This window comes from Leguminivora glycinivorella, chromosome 2 (genome assembly GCF_023078275.1).
Source record: "Leguminivora glycinivorella isolate SPB_JAAS2020 chromosome 2, LegGlyc_1.1, whole genome shotgun sequence".
In the NCBI taxonomy this organism is placed as follows: Eukaryota; Metazoa; Arthropoda; class Insecta; order Lepidoptera; family Tortricidae; genus Leguminivora; species Leguminivora glycinivorella.
The window spans coordinates 2,205,633-2,227,910 of record NC_062972.1 but is presented as its reverse complement, the minus strand read 5'-3'; the positions used below and the strand labels follow the sequence as shown (position 1 = coordinate 2,227,910).

General features: G+C 37.3%; 2 protein-coding genes across 2 annotated transcripts; both read right to left on the bottom strand.

The window, feature by feature from the left end:
* Positions 1 to 793: 793 nt before the first annotated feature.
* LOC125240116 lies at positions 794 to 5,259 on the bottom strand. The gene is made up of 7 exons (XM_048147966.1): positions 5,130 to 5,259; positions 4,562 to 4,695; positions 3,016 to 3,136; positions 2,551 to 2,646; positions 2,022 to 2,212; positions 1,433 to 1,560; positions 794 to 1,224 (listed from the first exon to the last, which is right to left on the bottom strand). The coding sequence occupies exons 1-7, from the start codon at positions 5,244 to 5,246 to the stop codon at positions 1,100 to 1,102; spliced, it is 912 nt and encodes a 303-aa protein (XP_048003923.1). The 5' UTR covers positions 5,247 to 5,259; the 3' UTR covers positions 794 to 1,099.
* Positions 5,260 to 11,787: 6,528 nt separating this feature from the next.
* Positions 11,788 to 22,254, bottom strand: LOC125240063 (putative transporter svop-1). Its single transcript, XM_048147912.1, is given in 12 exon segments — positions 11,788 to 12,537; positions 13,870 to 13,997; positions 14,844 to 15,037; positions 16,175 to 16,270; positions 16,921 to 17,047; positions 17,718 to 17,848; positions 18,443 to 18,579; positions 18,582 to 18,683; positions 19,206 to 19,327; positions 19,664 to 19,826; positions 20,542 to 20,703; positions 21,244 to 22,254. Coding segments are annotated over 12 exon segments (1,530 nt in total). The 5' UTR covers positions 21,305 to 22,254; the 3' UTR covers positions 11,788 to 12,430.
* Positions 22,255 to 22,278: the final 24 nt, after the last annotated feature.

The following is a 22,278-nucleotide window of genomic DNA, read 5'->3' as shown; positions in this document are numbered from 1 at the left end:
GGGTACTCGTCAATTAAAACAAATTTATTTTTGATTGATTGCACAATTGACATAGTCTTGTTTTACAGCAATCAACTCACAGTAAGAATCAAAATGATAATTGATAACATAATTTTTTAACGAAATCATAAATTAAATATATAACAAGATCATACCATCCCATACATTAAAATGCGACCGCCTACGAACGCGCTTACACTCCACCACACATAGATGGCGCCACAAAAAAATGCCTTGTTGCCACCGATTATTTCTAGATTGGCATTAAGTGTCAATTCCGAGCCGTAAATCTATGTCAAAAGTGACACTTAACGCCATCTACAAGTATAATCGAAAGCTACAAGACATTTTTTTTGTGGCGCCATCTATGTGTGGTGGAGTGTAAGCGAGGTCTTAGGCGGTCGCATTTTAATGTATGGGATGGTATGATCTTGTTATATTTAATTTATGACGAAATATAGAATTACATACTATAATAATTAAGTAAAAACATTTGTTCATGTAGCATGCCAATTGTCAAAAAAAAATACTTTAATTAATACTGTCTTCGGTTACCGCGATAGTGTCACCCGTTGACCACAAACGCTGTAAAGTGTTCGAAACGTCCGGATGAATTTTCAATTCATGATACGCGATTTAATCCGTTTCCATAGTTTTATTTTAGTTTAATTATTTATAATGTGCAGAATCAAACAAAATGATTGCCATGAATCTATTGTGAGGCGCTTCTAGCCATACGTCTACTAGTTAAACATAGATTCATTCACTATTCAATGGTACAAAAACGACTAAAAATAATTACAGATCTTTATTGTTCATTTTATAGATACCTACATATTTTTACAAAAGCAATTAAAAACAGTAACAAACAAGTAACAACTTTGCACTTTAATATTTTGTAATAAAAACGCTTGACAACAATATTTGTAACTTCAACAGCAATTTGACTATATGAGGGTATCAACGTGATGATGTTACTGAAGAGCAAATTTCGCCATCAATTTTAGATCAGTTCAACTAATTGACAGAAGGGTTGCGTCAACCGTTTCTCAAAGAGGCCTTCTTTTATCCAAATTTTGGCTAGGCCGTTGAAATAGCCTCACGAAAATCGTCGTTGAAAAGATGTCCTCAGTTCATGTTGGTCATCCAAGATCTCGGGATTGGGTTTCGGTGGTGCTAGCAGCCGGCGGTCGTCTGGTAGCAAGGCCAATATCAACGCTGAAGCTGTAAAGAAAACAGCAAATATTATCATAAAAACAGTCAATCATGTGTGCTTCTTTGATGAACTTAATACATTAACAAGAGTAAGTTTAGATCAGGTATCTGTATCTATTGAGGAAGAGTATTTAATAGAAAAAACACTGGAGCAAAATGTGATGGAAGTCTAAGCCTAGATTAGAAAGTAGATGGAGCAGCAAAATACAGGACTTACAAGCGAAAAGAGTTGAGAAGAGGTAAAATCCCAGCTCGCAAGAGTTGACGAGGAGGTAGTTGATGATCTGAATGAAGACAACGCTCATCAACCGAGCGCCAATCATTGACATCGCCATGGCCATGGTCCTGAAAACAACATTTCTTAGTCCATCACTTATTCTACCAACAGACTTGTAAGCAAAGTACTTAAAAAGTTGAAAATGAAAATGGAAAAATTGAAAATGGGAATGTGGCAGGAAGAAAAAGATAAGCAAAGTACTTAAGATCAGGTTCGTCAGAATCAAATTAAGATCGGCTTGCCCTATATTTACGAGTATAATATCAGCTATAAATACTTCGATTATGTATTTTTTTGTGTTGTGTCCGCTATTATTGATGTTGACACAAGTACTCTCAATGTCTTGAAAGATACTGGTATAGGATTATCCTGACATATGCATAAGAAATTAGCAATCCATTTCGATGGCTATGATTGACGCTTGGGTACTACAAAATTAGAAAAAGGTTGTAGTAAAGAAAAAAAAATCTTTCTTAAAGGTTTAGGACTCGCTTTATATTCTTTGCAAGCAATTACCAATCAAACAAACCTCAGTTTTGTAGGGAACAGTGTAACAGCAATAGCAGTGTAGAATCCCATAGTGACAGCTCCCAGAGAGAATATCACAAACAGAATAGCCGTGCCTGTAGTGTTAGGGACCAAATTGACAAGGACTCCGCACAAACCGCACACAGCGGCGACAATCATGGCTGTGTTGCGGCGGCCTGCTTTATCCACTATCTGTGGGCCAAGTTTGATATTGTTATACGAGGAACCTCTTCTGTGGCAAATATCGACTAGTATTTTCATACTCTTTTCGGTGCAGATTTAAAAGTCGAAGATTAAAAGGAGGAAAAGAAAGAACTAGTAGAGAAAATAAAAGTTACGAAACTAAATGTTGATACATACTTAAAATATAAGGAGCTGAAGTAACATGTATTTATGCTGAGCATAAATTATCTTTAAAACATGATGCCTGTATTATGGCTATCAATTAGGATGGCTATCAATTAGGGTTACTAGGGTCACTTATTTTGCGTGACAATACTCTCATTAATAATGAACATAATATTACTTACCAGACTGAGGAGGGTGTTGTAGACAGACTGAAGCGAGCACATGGCCAGGAGAAGCAGCATAGCGGTGCTGTTAATGGAACAGGGTGCTGCATCAAGCTGAAATGCACACACCTATTGGATTAACGAAACGGAATAGAAGACCAATAATAAAAAGCTGGTAAGAGAGAACGTTTGGTCATTGAAACACACGATATAGAATATGGGGAGAAGTTTAGGTATGTGAAACGGCTTAGCATTTTATTTCGGAACGGGTGAAATAAGTCGATGTATCTTTAACTGAATAAAGAAATGTCTACCCATTTGTTTCATATGATGAAATAGGTGCTAAAGTGTTAATTTCAGTGAAACAATTTAGTACCTATTTGTTAGGAGTATTTGCAAAGGTTATTTATGGCTTCAGAGAAAAAAAACTAATTTAAAAGTATAACAACCCAGCGGATCTAGTAGGTAAAGCTAACAACTTACATCAGCGTCGATCTGAGTAGCAATGACCTGGCAGAGCGTGAGGTCCGAACCTTTGCCTGTCTCCAGAAGCGTCATCAGCTGATTGGAGATGGTTGGTGCCCAAACCATGAAGGCCACAATGCTGGGTACAAAAATAACTTATTTAATCATAAACGATCAAGAATTTAACGGCCTACTAATAAACTCAAACAGCAATAATGTAATTCAAAAACCAATTGTCAATACGTCGCCTATAATTATTATTTAGTTTAAGTACGATAGTTTCGTTTATGTTTAATAACATGCTGGTCTCTTTATTACTCTTAATGCAAGATTAACACATTCACATATTTACACCAGGATGTATATCTATGAAGATAATTACAAATTTACACCAGAATGTATCTATGAAGATAATTTACCAAGTAACAATATCTACAAGCTTCTTCATAGTATTAAAATATAGGTACTTATTAAAACATAGTATTAAAATATTAATATTATTAAAAAACGATCTTAGTAAACCCTTATATTTTTAAAACCTAATATTGGTACCAAACAGCTTTGAAATGTATGAAAACGCACCCAAAATCAAATCTTCCCAACCCATAATACGTCTATAAATCCCCTTAGTTTCCTACTAGTCAAATCAGCTTCTTTTTGAACTGTTTGCAAGGTTTGTAAAATTCGATTTCTATCAATCGTCCTAGCCGCACCTGCAACGTCATACTTCGCTGCCAATTATAAGGCACATAACATCAATACTCAGAGGCCGGGAAAATGAAATACTCTAAAGGACAATGTTACTTTGCAGGCCTAGGCCAAAAAATTCAAATTTTACTTCTAGTTGTTGCGCCCAATAATATAATAATAACGTAAAGTAATATTTCATTGCATTTTGATTTTACTACAGAGGCCGGGACAAAGGGCCTACTCCGGCCTCGCTTCGCTCGGCCGTCTATATGTCTTCGGCCGGCAACCCCATTTCCCGCCGAGGTATGTACATGGTATGAAATAAATAAAGTCTACTTAGTAACTTTGGATGGCTTATCTCCTAAACGAGCTAATCGAATTTTCGTTCCCCTTTGAACCCCGTATACGCTTAAAAAAAACAAAAAGTTAAAAAAAAATTCAAAAAAAACGAAAAAATTTTTTTTTGTATGAAAACGCACCCAAAATCAAATATTGTCTAGGGCCCGTACCAGTTGCAGTCGGCACGTCTATATATTTTTTTTTTTAATTGGTTAAATACTGGATGTTATGTCTTATCTGTATTTGGAAATGAAGACTTTGCCGGCCTTGGCCTGCAAGGTTTGTATGAAATTCCATTATCTATCAATCGTCCTAGCCGCACCTGCAACGTCATACTTTGCTGCCAATTATAAGGCACATAACATCAATATTTCATACCATGTTTGAGAAAAATATATAGGTTTAGTATAGGAAGGTCAAAAACTAGAAACGGCCTTCCATTACGTCTGTGTACAAGCAGCACAAAGCACCACGATCTTCCCAAACCCATAACTGTATAGACATCCATATATATTACAATCGTCACAGAACTTACATTTGGAACAATATGAACAGACTGGCCATGATCAGCGTGCTCTTCAAATATGGCTTCTTGAACAGCGGCACTATTTGCTCTTTCGCACTTGACTTCTTCTCTGAATCATCTGTCTCCAACAGCAGCTCTTTTACCTTTAAACAAATAAACAAAATCTTCAGTTTATGATCGTCACTAGCGACACCATTTATTGATTTATGTGGTAAATGGAACACAATATACCGCAAAAAAGACGTTTTGAAGAAAAATAATAGTTTATGGTATATAAGTATTTACATATTATATATATCGTTGTCTGAGTACCCACAACACAAGCCTTCTTGAGCTTACAGTGGGCCTCAGTCAATCTGTGTAAGAATGTCCTATAATATTTATTTATTTATTTATTATTTATTATTTATGGTAAAGATCGTAGCCAATGGAGTAATATGATTCCAACCCTACACCACAGAGGCTAACAGGCTTTAAAGAAGAAGAAAGACACAATGAAATTAAATTGAAAAATCTTAGAGCTCAGGTATTAGAACTAAATGATCTGATTCATCTTAGTAAATACAATTTAACATACTTGCAATTCCTCCTTCCTTCTGCTATTATTCAACCTGTGTATAGTTCTCAAGATCTGTATCGTCTGGTCTTCATCTCCACTTGCCAGCACGTACTTGGGGCTCTCCTGCATAAGCATCCAGAAGGCCGCACAGATCAGGCACGGCAGTGAGTATACCACCTGGAGGGTTCGCCAGAGTTCCAGTAGATTCCAAGTGCTTCCAGGTGGTAAGAGAACGTCAGGGGGATGATAGGGATAGATATTACTAAAACAAATGGAGGAGTAATTTATGAAATTAAAAAAGCATTCTTAACTTCTTTTAAATATCTGGTTGAGGTAACTGGTGACTAAAGAGCTGGCGACTTCCTCTCAAACAGTCAAAACACATCAGCATTGCGATACAGCGAGAAAATGTCACCAGCATCCTTCATGACGTGATGTACATGGTGGACGTGATCTTCATGGTGTGATGTGTATATTAAATAATAGATACTATAGATACTTGGTCATTTCCTATGGATTCAGGTACTTGGTCTGACCTGCTATGATGCCTTGCGCAAGGAGGAAGACGCTGGAAACAAGCACCATGGCAACATTACGTTTCTGTAATGGTACGCTCTCGCTAAGCAGAGTCATAGACAGCACGTATATCCCTGAACCCCTGCAAAAATAACCATGATTTCGGTAATGTTGGATTTAATTCAACTGAAGACTAAAAACCAAGGTCTTTATAATACCTGACAGGAGGACTACCTAGTAAAACAAGCAATTTGGAGAAAATAAATATTTTTTAACAGCCAAACACTTTTGGTAACTTTGCAAACTTCCAACATCGGTACTTCATTTTCGCCAAATACAGATTCAGTCTTCCTTAGTTGACTTAGATTTCCATGTCCAAAGTAACCACAGAGCTATAGTAAAGTTTTAACGGTACATATGTCCAGATTCTAAGAATAGGAAGAAATTCTGTCAGACAATGCATCTTAAGAGGAAGGTAACTGCCCTTAGGATTAACCATAATTGAACCATCAACTCACAAAGTGACAGTGCATAGCTGGACGATCATCAGCATGACCCAGTTGACAGATATGCTGGCCAGCGCGTTGGACGCGGCGCCCAGCGCCAGAGATAACAACAGCATGCGGCGGCGGCCGCGAGTGTCGCCCAAGTACCCCCATAGCAGGGAACCTATCACTGCCCCTGTGGAGAGATTACGATGAATGAGCAACAAACACCTTGAGTAACATATCCCTAGTGTATTTAGAGGTATGCTGCTTCCGAAAAAAGAACGACTGCGTATGAAAAATTTGAGGACACCGATAAGTTTTTTAATGAAAATCTGGGACTGAAACCTGAGGTTATACAGGGTGGGGCCTGTAACAAAAGCAAAAAATCAAACTGTAGGCTACACTCCTTAAACTGACCAACATTTGTTCAGTGACTTTTAAAAATTATGAAGTCTTTAAATTTTTAATTTTTCATACAAAATAAATATTAGCTTCAATGTACGCCATTATTGTTGTCATTGACGTTGTCTGTCACACTTTAGACTTAACAGAATTCGCAATACATTACCTCTTAGAAAAAACTTTCAAGGGTGATAAAATTCAAAATACAAGTTATTTTTAAAAGTCGCTGAACAAATGTTGATTAGTATAAGGAGAAAAACCTACAGTTTAATTTTTTGCTTTTGTTACAGGCCCCACTCTGTATACACACGCCCTATAATTAAAAACTGATAAACTTTATAGATAGAGATTACCTTTTTAAAGAGTGGCAACCGACTTATCCATATTGGATGTGCAGCTTTGTGGATAGTGTTGTGAATGAAGATTTATTTTAAATACATGTTGAGGATGAAATAAGCGGACAGGAAGTCCCTTCAGCTAAAAGGCAACATATCTAAAAGGTGTCCAAAAAGTTTCCAGCTCACAAGCGCTGGTTTTCACGATGATTCTTCTCTGCTCCCATATCAAAGTAACGAAGACGATGATAGACACTCCCGCTAACGCTATTATCAGATAGCTGTAGCACTGATGGTAGGTACGAAGTAGATTGTAGATACGAAGAACCTTCCCTACCTGCGACAGGTACTCCCACCATCAGCCCCTGTTGCGCGCTGGTCGTTTCCAGTTCACAAGCGCTGGCTCGCACGATAATGCTGATGCCGTACATCAAAGTATCAAAGGTTATGGTGGATGCCCCCGCTAACGTAGCTGTACTACTGAAGAAGTAGATGGTAGACACAAAGAAGAACTTTCCCTACCTGCGACAGGTACCCCCACCATCAGCCCCTGTTGCGCGCTGGTGGTCTCCAGCTCACAAGCGCTGGCGGGCACGATGATGCTGCTAGCGTACATCAAAGTCACGAAGGCTATGGTGGACGCCCCCGCTAACGCTATTATCAGGTAGCTGTACAAGCCGTAACCTGGAAAACGAATGACAAAGTCGTTTTTTTTTTCACAATTTGTATGAAATTACCTTCCACTTTGCAGTCAATGTAATTTAATATTAATTTTACCTCGTCGTCCAAAGCTAGTAGAATAGGCGTACAAATGATTTTCAATCATAAATTTAATAAATTAATTAATATAGTTTTATGTTTTGCAGTTATTCCTCGTGAAAATTTGTGTTTCACTCCGTTGCAAAATTTGTTTCACCTACAACTCGCTGCGCTCGCGATCTTTCGCTTGCTCGGGTATCAATATTTTCACTTTTGCCCCCTTGTAAAACTACTAGGTACTACTAAAACAAATGACTATTGAAACTTAATTAAAGTTTTAATATTAGCAAAGCCGTCGCTGAAAACCGTTTTGTAAGGCGTTAACGGGAAGTTGTAAACGGGACCGTTAACATATAAAATGTATGTACCTAATTTAATATTGATAACATAACTTACCTGTTTTTCCGAGCACTTCTTCAAAAGAAACTTTTGCATCTTTTGTTTCTGTAGAATGCATTTTTCAGAATTAATTCATTCAGCTAGTTACCTATTACCTATTTATTTGATTAAATCACAATGTCCTGTCGGCCTGTGTCGTAGAAAATATCAATAAACTATTTTGTTCAGATCATGATTTTCATAAAATTAGGATTACGACTATAACGGTCAATGATCGAGAAATGAATACGGAAAGCAAATATTTGTTTTTAAATAGCTGACGTTTATGATAAGGATGTCATTTAATCGATCTGCGGAAATGCCGATAATGACGAAAAAGATATATGTATAATTTGGTCAGCTAAAATTGATGTTTGGTCAACAACTAAAAGATTACAAGTAGGTACCTATTTCTCAACTTCGCAAATAATGTCAAACTGGGCTGCTCTAAATCAATTTAGTAGCTTGACAACTATTTTTAAGCGGTAGAAAGTGATCTATACTTAACTAAAAAAATTGAAAAGCAAGCAGTGGGTAAGCACAATTATGTAATTTTGGATTTGACTGAGATAAAATGGTTAGCAGGAAAATCAGTTGATCAGCAAATGAGCGGCATATTGGTCGATTTAGTTCTTTACTTTACCACACGCGGCGCTATGAAGTGTGTTCTTCAGACTTATTAAGGACGGTTTAGAACGCAAAATTACTTATGCAATATTTCACCTATATCGTTATTAGTCACCAATTCATAAATCTTGCTGACCAAATAATTATTTTGCAGCTGGACATCATCAGATCTTATTAAGCAGATACATTAAGTATAACAGAAGCAGATTTATACTTAGTTTATATTGCTGAATTGCTGACCGTTTGTGAATGATTTGCTGTACAAGAGTAGTAGCTCCATCTTAATGTATTGCTAGCTACTTAAATATTTCGACGACAACAACGTATAGGGTGCAAACTGCAATTATTTTTTTCAGAAAATTGCACCTTACCCACCAACGTACAAGGTGCTATCTGCTACAAAAAAAAATCGCAGATTTCGCCTTATACGTTGTTGTCGTCGATTTGTATGCTGTACAAATAATTAAATGGCTGATTTTTTTGCCGATTAGTTTTAATAGATGATTATTTAATTACTTCCCCTAAGATAACATATTCTTAGGCCAATTTTAGACATGTTTAAAAGATTATGGACTAGATAACAGTTTTTGATATTCACGTCGATTAGAGATAACAAGATAAACAAGTGGATCAACAATATCAACATTTCAAAGTTCACAGTTTTCAGCGAATTGCATTGCAACATAAATTTTTATTACTTGAAATATTCCAAAAAACCCTTCGGTCATCTGATTTATTTCGGATTTCGGATTTTGCCTTACAGGACAATAATTTTGGGAAATAGCGCATTGTGCAATAGAAGCTTATTGCACAATATCATATTACACAATGTATTTTTTACACACGAAAAAAATGTATTTATTGTATTTTTGGCTAATAATTATTAAAAATATGGAAATAGATTTTCAATAAAGTCCAAAAAATAAAACTATGGAAACGGATTAAATCGCGTATAATGAATTTAAAATTCGTCCCGACGTTTCGAACTCTTTACAGATTCGGGATGAATTTTAAATTCATTATACGCGATTTAATCCGTTTCCATAGTTTTATTTCATGAGTAACTATCGCGGTAACCGAAGACAATATTAATAAAGTCCAAGTTACAGAGCTCATAGATTGTATCTCAGATACAGAGGTAAATTCCAATAAAATTCTTAACAAACAATTAAGTCAATATACATTTCAAATATAGTCTCAGTAACAGAGGTAAAATAGTACTCTGTCTCACTAATAGAGGGAAAAGTCACTATAAAATAGAAAAGGCTAATCTCAGTTATAGAGGTCTGTTTTATGTCTCACTAATAGAGGTAAATCGGTACGAAAGTGTCGGGGCCACACCTTCCGTCCCAACTAAAGAGGTTTCTCACTTATCCAGGTCCCACTTAACCAGGTTTCACTGTAATATGTACTCACTTATGAAAATGAAAATGAAATATTTATTTTTCAAGTAGGCGGGTATCCACTATGGGGATAATCCATACTAGTACTAATATTATAAATGGGTAAGTATGTGTGTCTGTTTGTTTGTCCGTCTTTCACGGCAAAACGAGGCGACGAATTGACGTGATTTTTTAAGTGGAGATAGTTGAAGGGATGGTGAGTGACATAGGCTACTTTTTGTCTCTTTCTAACGCGAACGAAGCCGCGGACAAAAGCTAGTTCGGTTATAATGTTAACCGATTTCGAAAGTTTTAATATTTTATTTTCCATTACAAAAAATATAAAAATAGTTTTGATATGTACATTTTGAGCTCTTTCTAACGATACCCCACTTGACCTAGTAACTTGACATTTACAGTTTCATTTTGGCCATTTTCTATAACTAATATTAATAAATTAAAAAAATTATACTTGCAATTTATAGAGGTGTACGGAACCCTAAAAACGACCAAGTCCACTGGTGGCCGAGCTGGGAATCAAACCCGGATCTTCAGCATACTCGGCTAATATCCTTACAATTACACTAAGGTGCACCGGGGCAATTTCGACACTCGTGTTCAGACACATTCTTCTTCTAACTTAAGAGCTGTGCTCTTGTCGGTGGAGCAATCTCCAACTCGTCCGGTCTTCTGCCAACTCCTTCACCTTCTGATACGACACGACCTGGGGGCCGATTTTTGAGTCTCACTGTCACTAAAATACCGGTTGAAATCGGTGAATTGCCTATTATTTTCAGTGACAATTTTCTGAATTCGAACGCCGTGAGACTCAAAAATCGGCCCCCTGAACCTTTTCTTTAATTTGGGTGAAATAGTTTCTCCTAGGTTTTCCTCTTCCCCTCTTCCCTTCTACTTTTCCTTCTACGATGTTTTTGAGAAACAGGTCGTGTCGTAGCAGATTATGGCAGATTCAGACACATTATGGCAGTAATAATAGTGTAAAACATGGAAAATATTTCGATTAAGTAGTGGAAAGACCCGGTGCACCATATACTTTTTCAGTACAGATGGTGTTTTTTTTACGCACTAGTGCGAGAAGTGGTTCATTATATGTCAGGTCGAAACTTCCGAGGGCCATCTGTACTGAAAAACGTCGTTCGATACACGTGCGAAAAGGAAGTTCGTAACTCGTGTCGATTTAAAACACTCCCTTCGGTCGTGTTTTAATTTATCGCCACTCGTTTCAAACTTGCTCTTTTACGCACTTGTATCGAAATGTACTATTTCATTAAGCCATTAAGCAAATAAAAATACCATAATATACTTATATCCGTGATTTATTATAAAAATACAAAATGTTATTCTATTGCTATTTACAGTATTTTGTGATATATGTATACAAATTATTATTAAATATTTAAATTTTGAATGGTCCAATTCGCCGGGCATTATTGTCCCGGAGCTGTAAGTTGACATTTTTGACACATGACAGCGTCCACAAAACGTAAACTCGCGCGACCTAATGAAATTTTAAATAAAATCCTGTAATAATATTTTAAAAAATCTAGTACCTCAAAAACAATATTTCGCTTACTTTAAACAGAATCTAACACATGTTACATTTTTGAGGATCTTCGTTAGTGAGTATTTTACGATATTAATTTATCACGCAGGATTTACTTATTATGCCATTTATCATTCATTTTTATTTTTAAACTAGTGCTATGGCAGAGTCTGTCATTTCGATTCAAATGACATTTCAGTAAGTTGATAGAAATCGTATATTTGTTTAAGCGCCTCCTTGTACATAGGGCCTTATCGTTTCAACCAATTCGTAAATAATCGTTAGATTTGGCAAACGATACGTTTTAGCTACATCGCAACATACTTCAAAACAAATGCCCTGGACAAAATAATGGCCTGTCAAAGCAAAAAGTGACAGAGTCAAATATTTACCTCCATTCTAAATCCCGTTATAACTTGGATCTTTTTAAATCAGGAGTGAATACACATGTTTTGGGTACATATACATACTCCATCCTAGACTGCGTCAGCATTTTCCACCGGTGAGATTTTAATAGTCAATTGATACAGTACATGTCTTCAATATAAGAAAGTGACCCCCTATAATAAAAATATATTAATTTAAGTTACATGTCCGTCTTCGGGTCACAGGTTTATATAACGTGTACCAAATTTCAAGTTAAACAGTTCAGTAGTTTGGCAGAAAATTGGCTGTGACTGACGGACAGACAGACGCATGAGTGACCCTATAAGGGTTCCGTTTTTCCATTTTGAGGTACGGAACCCTAAAAATTCTGCATGTTGACGTGAAAAAGTACCCCTATGGCCTATTTGCAGAATAAATGGTTTTTATTTGTACGGCGTAAAGTTCAAAGTGATTCAATAGTTGATTCCGAACTCAATGGGTTCTATAAGTTCGTTGTTTGTTGATATAGTGATTTAATCTTGTTCCTTAGGGCGCTGAAATTCCTTAAAAATCGGTCATCAGGGAGAAATGATGCCACGATCGCTGATGCTGAAAACAAAATAAATAGCTTGTCTGAAGGTGTCATTTAAATCATTCTGTAGTGTCCACCAAAATGTTAACTTAGCCTAGGTTACCAATGTTTTCTGCAAGCCTTTGTTCATAAAACCTAGCTAGACTCTGTAACTGCCAAAAATATACAGTTATTGCCAACAGAGGCATGCTCAGATTTTTATAAGCTTCGTAGCCACTACGGTTTCTACCGTATATTTGATTGGTACAAAAAATGATGGTGGTACAAAAAATGATTTCTTATCGCGAAACCTATTCGTCGCCTTGCTATTTCCTGTTTGCCCCACCCAACCATACTGGCTGGCTGGCCCCGACTCCAAAAATAATTGATTTGTGTATAATTTGGACAATATCGTTCTGAATTCGTTAAACCGTGTTTTGTAACGCGCTTATTTTTGAAGGCAAAATTTATTTATTTGTTGATTTGTAGTGGTTCGTATTATATGTATCAAATATATGTACATAGTTTATCCTTCAACTTCTAACCATTGAGGAGTTGACCTTCCATCATCAGCTCAGCCACATAAAATTATTACTATCAGGCGTAAATACTGGTGTACCTTTGAAAAATACACTAAAAACATTACATGTGCCTATAACATTTGAAGAGTTCCCTCGATTTCTCCAAGATCCCATCATGAGACCCCGACTTGGTGCCAATTGAAAAAAAAATTTGAAATGTCCATGATTCTCGGAGATATCGAGTAACATACATACAAAAAAAAAAACATTCAGTCGAATTGAGAACCTCCTCCTTTTTTTGAAGTCGGTTAAAAAGACACCAATATCGTCTTGTCGAGTTTACGTTAAACCTCTTTAAAATTGTCAAAAGCATACTTATTGCAAAATGTGCAAACAGTATCTTGCTGGATAAAAGTATCCATACTAATATTTTAATGGGAAAGTGTGTGTCTGTTTGTTTGTCCGTCCTTCACGGCAAAACGGAGCGACAAATTGTCGTGTTTTTTTAATGAAGATAGTTGAAGGGATGGAGTGACATAGGATACTTTTTGTCTCTTTCTAACGCGAGCGAAACCGCGAGCAAAAGCTAGTAAACTATAAATAACAAAAGAGGCAAATACTGGGGCACCTACGACGACACGACGAATTCATTAAAAACATATTAGAAGGAATAATTGAAGCAAAGAGGCAAAGGGGAGACCAATGAAAGCGTACATGACCCAAATAAAGGATATAATCAACGTCTTATCGTATCTGGAAGTCAAAATGAAGGTAGAAGACACATGGAACTTGTCCAACTTTTAAATTAAATTATTGATGAAAGTGTCCTAAAGCTAAAATTGAACTCACAAGCGAAGATAGCCCCGAACAGGTAGAAACCCAGTTCGCAGTTGGTCCCCAGCAGGTAGTTAGCCACCTGGATGCCGGCGAAGCTGGTGATGCGACCAGCAGTCATCGTCAGGGCTACTGCCATCGCCCTGGGATAAAAAAAACATCCGATTAAATGTACTGACCTGTCATGTAATCTGAATGATTTTCAAATTGCAATTTTACTGTCTCGAATCGTTCAGAGACTTAATTTAATGGTGAAGAAATTATCCCTTTTCTAAAAGCCTCCCGAACTTTTCGTAAAAAAATTTAAAATTTTCATTATTGTACTATTGCTGTCACATTGATTTTAACATTGATTTTAACCCTGTCTAAATACATGTTTACTATAATTTGCATAGTGGCCTGAAATATTTGGAAAAGGTGGTAAGAGTTATAGCAACCTAATGCCCGTGAGGAAAAGCCCAAAAAGGATACCTAATTGACCGCCTCTTGTTTTACCTCTTAAGTTGTTGTTTATACTTGCTATGTTGTTTCGTGTATTGAGGTGTGCAATAAAGAGTATTTGTATTGTATTGTATTGTCTCAGAAACTAACTTTAAGTTGACTAAGACGTCATATCTTCATCTTCATCATACTCGCCTTAAATGCATAGGAAAGGTAGTGACGCCATAGCGGTGTAAAGCCCCTGTGCTTTGATGCTCATATGGAATAATCCAAACAGGGTATAGGTCCCAATCGTGTTGGAGGCCAGCTTGACCAGGATACCACCCAATCAGACCAAGTACAACTTGTGCTGCTATCTTTATCATACTCGCCTCAAATGCGTAGGAAAGATAGTGACAGCAATAGCAGTGTACAACCCCTGTGCTATGATACCCATAAGGAACAATCCAAACAGAATAGAAGTCCCAATCGTGTTGGAGGCCAGGTTGACCAGGATTCCACCTAATCAGACCAAGTACAACTTGTGCTGCTATCTTTATCATACTCGCCTCAAATGCGTAGGAAAGATAGTGACAGCAATAGCAGTGTACAACCCCTGTACTATGATACCCATAAGGAACAATCCAAACAGAATAGAAGTCCCAATCGTGTTGGAGACCAGGTTGACCAGGATTCCACCCAATCCGGCCACGGCGGCGAGGACCATAACGGTGTTTCTGCGGCCTGCGCGACTCACTACCACCTGTAGCAGAGAATTTTGAAGTCAGAACTAAAGAAATTCATTAGTTTTGTTACATAACTGATATTCCTTCTGAGCTGTATTGATAATTACTTGCCTACTTAATAACCTAACCACAAAATTTAAATTAAAAAAAACCGACATAGTGGACCGATTTCTATTAAACATGACTAAGAACACTCCCGACTGATTCAGCTTTCAAACAAAAAAAACTAAATCTAAATCGATTCATCCGTTCGGGAGCTACGATTCCACAGACAGACACACACAGACAGACACGTCAAACTTATAACACTCCGTCGTTTTACGTCATTAATAACCTAACCACAAAATTAAAAATTTGAAAAACCCCCGACTGCGACATAGTAGACCGATTTTCATAAAACATGGCTAAGAACACTCCCGACTAACTCAGCTTTCAGACAAAAAAAACTAAATCAAAATCAGTTCATCCGTTCGGGAGCTACGATGCCACAGACAGACACACAGACAGACAGACAGACAGACAGACAGACAGACAGACAGACAGACAGACAGACAGACAGACAGACAGACAGACAGACAGACAGACAGACAGACAGACAGACAGACGGACAGACGGACAGACAGACAGACGGACAGACGGACGGACGGACGGACGGACGGACGGACGGACGGACGGACAGACAGACAGACAGACAGACAGACAGACAGACAGACAGACAGACAGACAGACAGACAGACAGACACGTCAAACTTATAACACCCCTTCGTTTTAGCGTCAGGGGTTAAAAAGAAAATCATGGACACCATCGAGTTAGTAAACGTTATTGCAATTTTGTATTAGTTCGTACAATTTTGCAACCCTAAGGCCCCCTTGCACCAATCACTTAACTCAGGGTTAGTGAGCCGTCATCTGTCAAATTCCATATAAAATGTTGGGTTCACCCTCGGGTTAACCCCCTATTTTCACTGGTGCTGGACCTTAATGACGTTCTACCCACTTGCACCAACTACTTAACTCAGGGTTAGTGGGCTGTCAACTGTCAAATTCCATATAAAATGGTGGGTCAGCCCTCGGGTTAACCCTCCATTTTCGTTGGTGCAAGTAGCCCTTAGAAGAAAACATTTAATAGGGGTATGGATACTATGGATACTTACGATAGTCAGGAACAGATTTAAGACGGACTGCACAGCGCCAACCAGAAGCACAATCAGGAGAGATGTGACGTTCAAGGCACAAGGCGTGGCATTAGGCTGCAAAAGAAAATTAAATAAAGGTAATCAATAACATTAAAATTACTAACATTAAAATTACTCGTAAAATTACTCTAATCCATTATCATCTTTGTGTTTAGTTGTCAAGGGCTCCCATGACCTGTGGCAAAATGCCGGGATAACGCAAGGAGGACGAGAATGAATGACTTTTCAAGTTTCAACCCAGACAGTAAAGTAGGTCATTTTTTAATACCACCTCGATGGTAAACAAGCTGGATTGATGGTAAACTGTCACCGTAGCCTATGAACGCCTGCAACTCTAGAGGATCATCTCAGCAGTTTTTAAGTTTGTACAAAAATTAAGGAAAAAGCTAAATTTGATTTTTTTATTCCTATTTTGTTACCAAGATTTTTTTGATGATTTAGTAAGTTTTATTTCATCATTAAGGTTCTCTAGTATGTATATTTTCTTAATTAAGTATAACAATTATCCTGCATATATCTTACGAAAGTCGACTTATTATATTACTAAATGTTGGTAGTAAAACAGGATCAATTAAAATTTGCTGACATGGCTATGTACAAACTTTTTGAGACCTGATGCTGATCTGCGCTTTTCCAACCCTTTAAGATGAAATTCCCCTCGCAACATTTCATGATGAAATTATGCAAGTATGCATTGGTCTCACATCACCAGGCAAGTTGAGGTCCGCCTGCAGGATGCCGCACAGCGTCAGGTCCTGTACTTCTCCCACTTCGTACATCCAGATCACCCGGTTGGCTATCGAAGGCAACCAGGCTAGGAAGGACCCGGACCTGAAAAATATAAAGGAATATAATCCCTATAAGACAGGTTAACCTAGTTTAGGGCTCAGGACACTAATCCGAGGCTATATTTACATTATTTGGGCATATTCGCGAAAAAAGATTCAAAACCTTTTTTCCAAAATAGGTAAATTTGATGTTTTTCCTACTCAGAATCACGAGCCCTTTCGATCCTTCTAAGGTAAAAAAATAATCCCAAATTTAATTTTTCTACTTCGTTACCATTTTCCAAACACTTTATACAGCGGTTACAAAGTGTAAAGTGTGTGAAATTTTTTTATCTCTTGTTTTTTGTCCTAGATCGAAAGGACTCGTAATTCTGAGTAGGAAAAACATAAAATTTACCTACTTTAGAAAAATTTTTTTTGGTGATTGTTCTCGCGAAAATATAGTAAACTGACATTTTGATATTTATGATACCTAAATAAATTATTTTTCATTTTAATGTAGGTGCAACACAAGCTAACTCAGTAGGTACCTAATTAGACAAAACAGTGGTTCAAAGTTCCTTCATAAGCTGTTCCAAAATATGTACAATGAGGAAGAACTATCAAAAATCGTAGGAATCTTGGTTGTGCATCTATTGCAAACATGAAATCGAAACGAACCATTTTATTTTTGATTCGCCTGTATAAAGATTGTATTTCGGAAGTTTACTTACAGTTGGAACATGAAGAGAAGAGCTAGTATTACAGTGTATTTAAGCAAGGGCGCCTTGAAGAGGGGCACTATCTGGTCCTTGGCAGACAGTTTTGACGTCAACACTGATGTTTCGGGAAGTAAACCTGGAACCTGAAAAATATATATTTTTTAATGAATCGTACAAAGCAAGAATTATCAAGTACTGTAGTGGGTTCCAGCTGGATGACGAGAATTTGCTTAGGAACCAAAAATGTCTTTTTTTGAGGAACTGGCTGTTTAATAGAAATGAGTGGATTGCGTCAGTCAAAATGTATGAAAGTTCCAGGAGATGCCTCGCCTACAAACAGCCATAAAATAATTGAAAATGCTCCACCAACTAATACTTAGTAAGTTCTTCCCAATATTATTTCCAATCAGTCTCCGTTTAGCTTTCTTCCATCATTTCTAAGTAATTTTAGCTTGTTGTGTGATGATGATTTGATCCTGTTATCCCTCATTAGGGACATAGCCGACATAGGGCTCTTAGAAGAATCTTCCACTTTTCACTATCCTGGGCGACTAATTGAAGATCCGTCCAGCCTAGTCCACTTGCGCCAGCCTCCTTCACTGACCTCTCCGCTCCGCTGAGCTGTACGTGGTACAAGGCTTTCTCGATCGTCAACTGCCAGGTGATTGCCAGCAGAGACCCTAGACAGGTCTTTGTCTGCTCTTGTTGTATATTTTAAAAAATAGAACACTACTCACATTAAATACCGCCTTTTTTCCTAGATTCGTCTTTTGTATAGTCTTCAAGATCTCCAGCGCCTGGCGCTCGTCCCCCCTAACCAGTGCAAACTTGGGGCTCTCTTGCATGAAGAAGAGGACCCAGCACAGAACAGACTTGGGATGGAGTAGACCACCACCAGGGTGCGCCAGGAGTTCCAGTAGATGCCCAGGGCGGAGAGGTAGTGGGAAAACGTGAGCGGGATCACGGGGATGGCTAGCACTGGAAATAGATTAAGCAAAATTTTGTAAAATTTGGAAAATGTTTAGATGTTTGTAATAAAACTATGATCATGAGACATTATACTTGAACGACCAAATACATCTCTAAGAAACTGAAAATTAAAAGCCACAAGTTGAGAGATTCAACAATTGGTGAAAAGTTGCGCAGGACAGACAAAGTCACAATGTTCTTGCCGGTCTCATAGTGGATACCCTCCTCCAACTGAAGGAGAACTGAATTCTTCTCGAGGCTGAAGCGTAGGGTTAGAGCTGGCGTAGCTTTATTTATTTGACCTGCATAAGTGCATTCTAATAAATATGCCTACTTAAAAAATAAATAATTTATATCTTTAATGTCTTAAGCTGAAGACTAAGTCTCATCTTGCGCCATTCAACAAACGTTGTTCTCTGACCTACGCGCAGTTACCACACCGCTACCTCTGTTATTAAACTTGAACGAAGGCAGCAAGGTATATTGAAATATTATTAATTACTTATGTGGTAGTTACAAAATAATAATTACCTGCCATTATCCCCTGAGATAACAGAAAGATGCTGGACACCATGAGCACCACAAAATTGCGCTTCGACGACGGCACACACTCGCTCAACAACGTCATTGACAAGGTGTACATGGCTGCAGCCCTGCGATAAAACATCATCAAACATTATTAAAAGAAGAACATCCTTGCTAGATTGCTTAATGTTATGCCTCATTTATATTCAGCCCCTGCCGCTGCCCCTCGCGCTACCGGCAATAATTCCCTAAATACTGCTGCAGCAGGATCAAGAACAGTGTGTGTTATGAAGGCCAAGATTACAGGCAAATTCTCATGTCTAAACTCTTTATTTCTCTCATTATAAAACCATGAATTTTATGGTGAACTGTGTTAACTACGGCACAACAGAGCAAACTAAATGTAACTAGTTATGGAATACAGGTACAGGTACGAGAAAATTATTTTTATTATGGAAACTCACAACAGTGCAGTAAAGAATTGCAGGATCATCAGCATAACCCAGTTGACGGAGATACTGCTGACTGCATTGAGGACAGCCGAGGATAGAAGAGAAACGAGTAGCATTTTACGTCGTCCACGGGTGTCTCCTAGGTAGCCCCATAAAGTGGCGCCTATGATCAGTCCTGCGAAATTAAAGAAAGGTAAGTAAAAGTTGACTTTATTTCTCAAGTTTTAAGGCTTGCCTCTAGGTCTTCTTAGATAGCAGAAATCCTGCAACTCAGCAGTTCTCGAAAAGTTTGTACAAAAATTAAGGGAAAAGTTAAATTTGTTTTTATTAATTCCTATTTTGTTACCAAGATTTTGTTGATGAATTTAGATTTTATTAAGTTTTATTTCGTCATTAAGGTTCTCTAGTATCTATATTTTCTTAATTATAACAATTATCCTGTATATATCTTACGAAAGTCGAATTATATTACTAAATGTTGGTAACAAAATAGGATCAATTAAAATTTGATGACGTGGCATTGTACAAAGTTGACGGGAATTGCTGAACTATAGGTATTTACTCGTTCCTATCATCGGTGCTACTGGTGCTCTGGTAGTCTGCAGCACATAGGCGCTGGTTAGGTAAACTAGTAGCGTAAACACCATGAAGATTATGGCCACGCCCGAACATACTGTTCTACTTAACATATTATGACTACAACGAGGCCGTCAGGAACTACACTTACCACCGATGCTACTACTAGTAGCCTCTGCTATGATCAAGTAGTCAATAATTTACAGGCGCTGACTGGAACTAAAATGGTAACTCCATATATCAAACATGCCATGGAGACTATAGCCACTCCGCCGGAACATACTGCTGCCGTAGAACTGACTACTAACACTTACCTACCACTGGTGCAGCTACTAGTAACCCCTGTTGAGCACTTGTAGTCTGCAGCTCACATGCGCTGGCCGGAACTAATATGGTGGTTCCGTACACCAAACACGCCATGGAGATTATGGCCACGCCGGCGCATATCGTGTTGATGTAGCTGTATAGCCCGAAACCTGTTATATTAATCTGATTTAAAATGATTAATGAGGAATTATGCATAGATAAGTAAAAGAACACTACAAGGCCCACAGATCTATATTCATTGGAAGAAACAAGGTCATCTATTTGTACAGGGGCCGAGCGTGTCAGATTTTGTATTGAAGATTTACTTGCCTGTGATTGGAAATATGTCTAAGGTCCTTGAGTGTTCATAATTTTTGTGTTGTTGCAATAAAATATCACGTAACGAGGCATTTTCTATATTTTTGTTGACTTCAACTTACAAAAATTCACGCCCGAAAGCTGAAAGATGTGAATAAAGATAATAAAGACGGACAACTCAGTGGATTTGACTGAGTCCGTTTGACACGCTAACTAGATACGTTTGCTTGATCCCTAACGCCTAAAAAATTTCAAGTATAAGGTAGGAAAAGTAAAAAGGATTATTTTGAGGTTAGAACTCATCGCAATCGCATTTTATTATAGGTAAGTATCACTTCATTATATCACTTACTTTTAATAGTATTTAGACAGAAGAATGGGTTTTTACTCACCAGCTTTATCTAATGCTATTTCGAATGGCACTTTATCAATATCTTCTTTTTGCACTTCCATTTCTAGATATAATTATCCGTAACCTTATTTACACAGGATTTCCACAAATATATTTCAATGACACACAATTTTCTCTGGTAAATATTCGTATATTAACACATTAATAATCAATACATTTTAAAAGTTTAACACTATAGACAAACCAAATGTAAACAATCAACTGCACACATTAACTCTCATTCATTTGTTTTACAATAGTATATCAAAACATACATTTATTTTAGTATCTACATTGATAACATGGATAAAAACTTACAGGTATCTATATTAGCGTAGAATTATTATTGATCGCAAATAATTCGTAGCTGCACATTATCTTGTGTGTAAATGATATATTATTGCAGATTATTGGTATTACCACATAAAGATTAACTATAAGTATATCAGATTATGAAGGTCATATAGACTTAAGCCTACTACGCGGAGTCGAGGACGCAATTAAGAAGTTACTAACTACTGCAAAAATTGTAGTAAGTTATTTTTGACCATACAGGCGGTTGTCAACCAACCCCTACGAACGGCGTTTTAGCTAGGTCTTGAACCAGTTCTGTCATCCCTATAAATAGGTCCTGTACAGTTGACCTCTAAAAGTGCATGGCGAATTTATCAATGAATTCATTCATAATAATTATAATTTCTCCATGCGATTTCGCAGCTCACTGTACCTGTACCTAACTTAATTTTACCCACCTCACCTCACCTTTGTTACTTTTGATTAGGTTATCACCCGCCTAAATTAGACAAGCACAGACCAAATTCGCATTCAAGCGCATGTTGCGCAAGTATTTCCTTGACAAAGTTTCTTCATCGTCATCTTAATGATTCACACTAGGTATATGTATATCAATGTTAATATATATATATGTATGTTTATTTTAATTACGTATATATGTAAGTTTATCTTGAATATGTATAGTTTAATATTCATCTCTCCATAGTTTAGGTTACAGTTTCCTTTTCATTATTTTTATTAA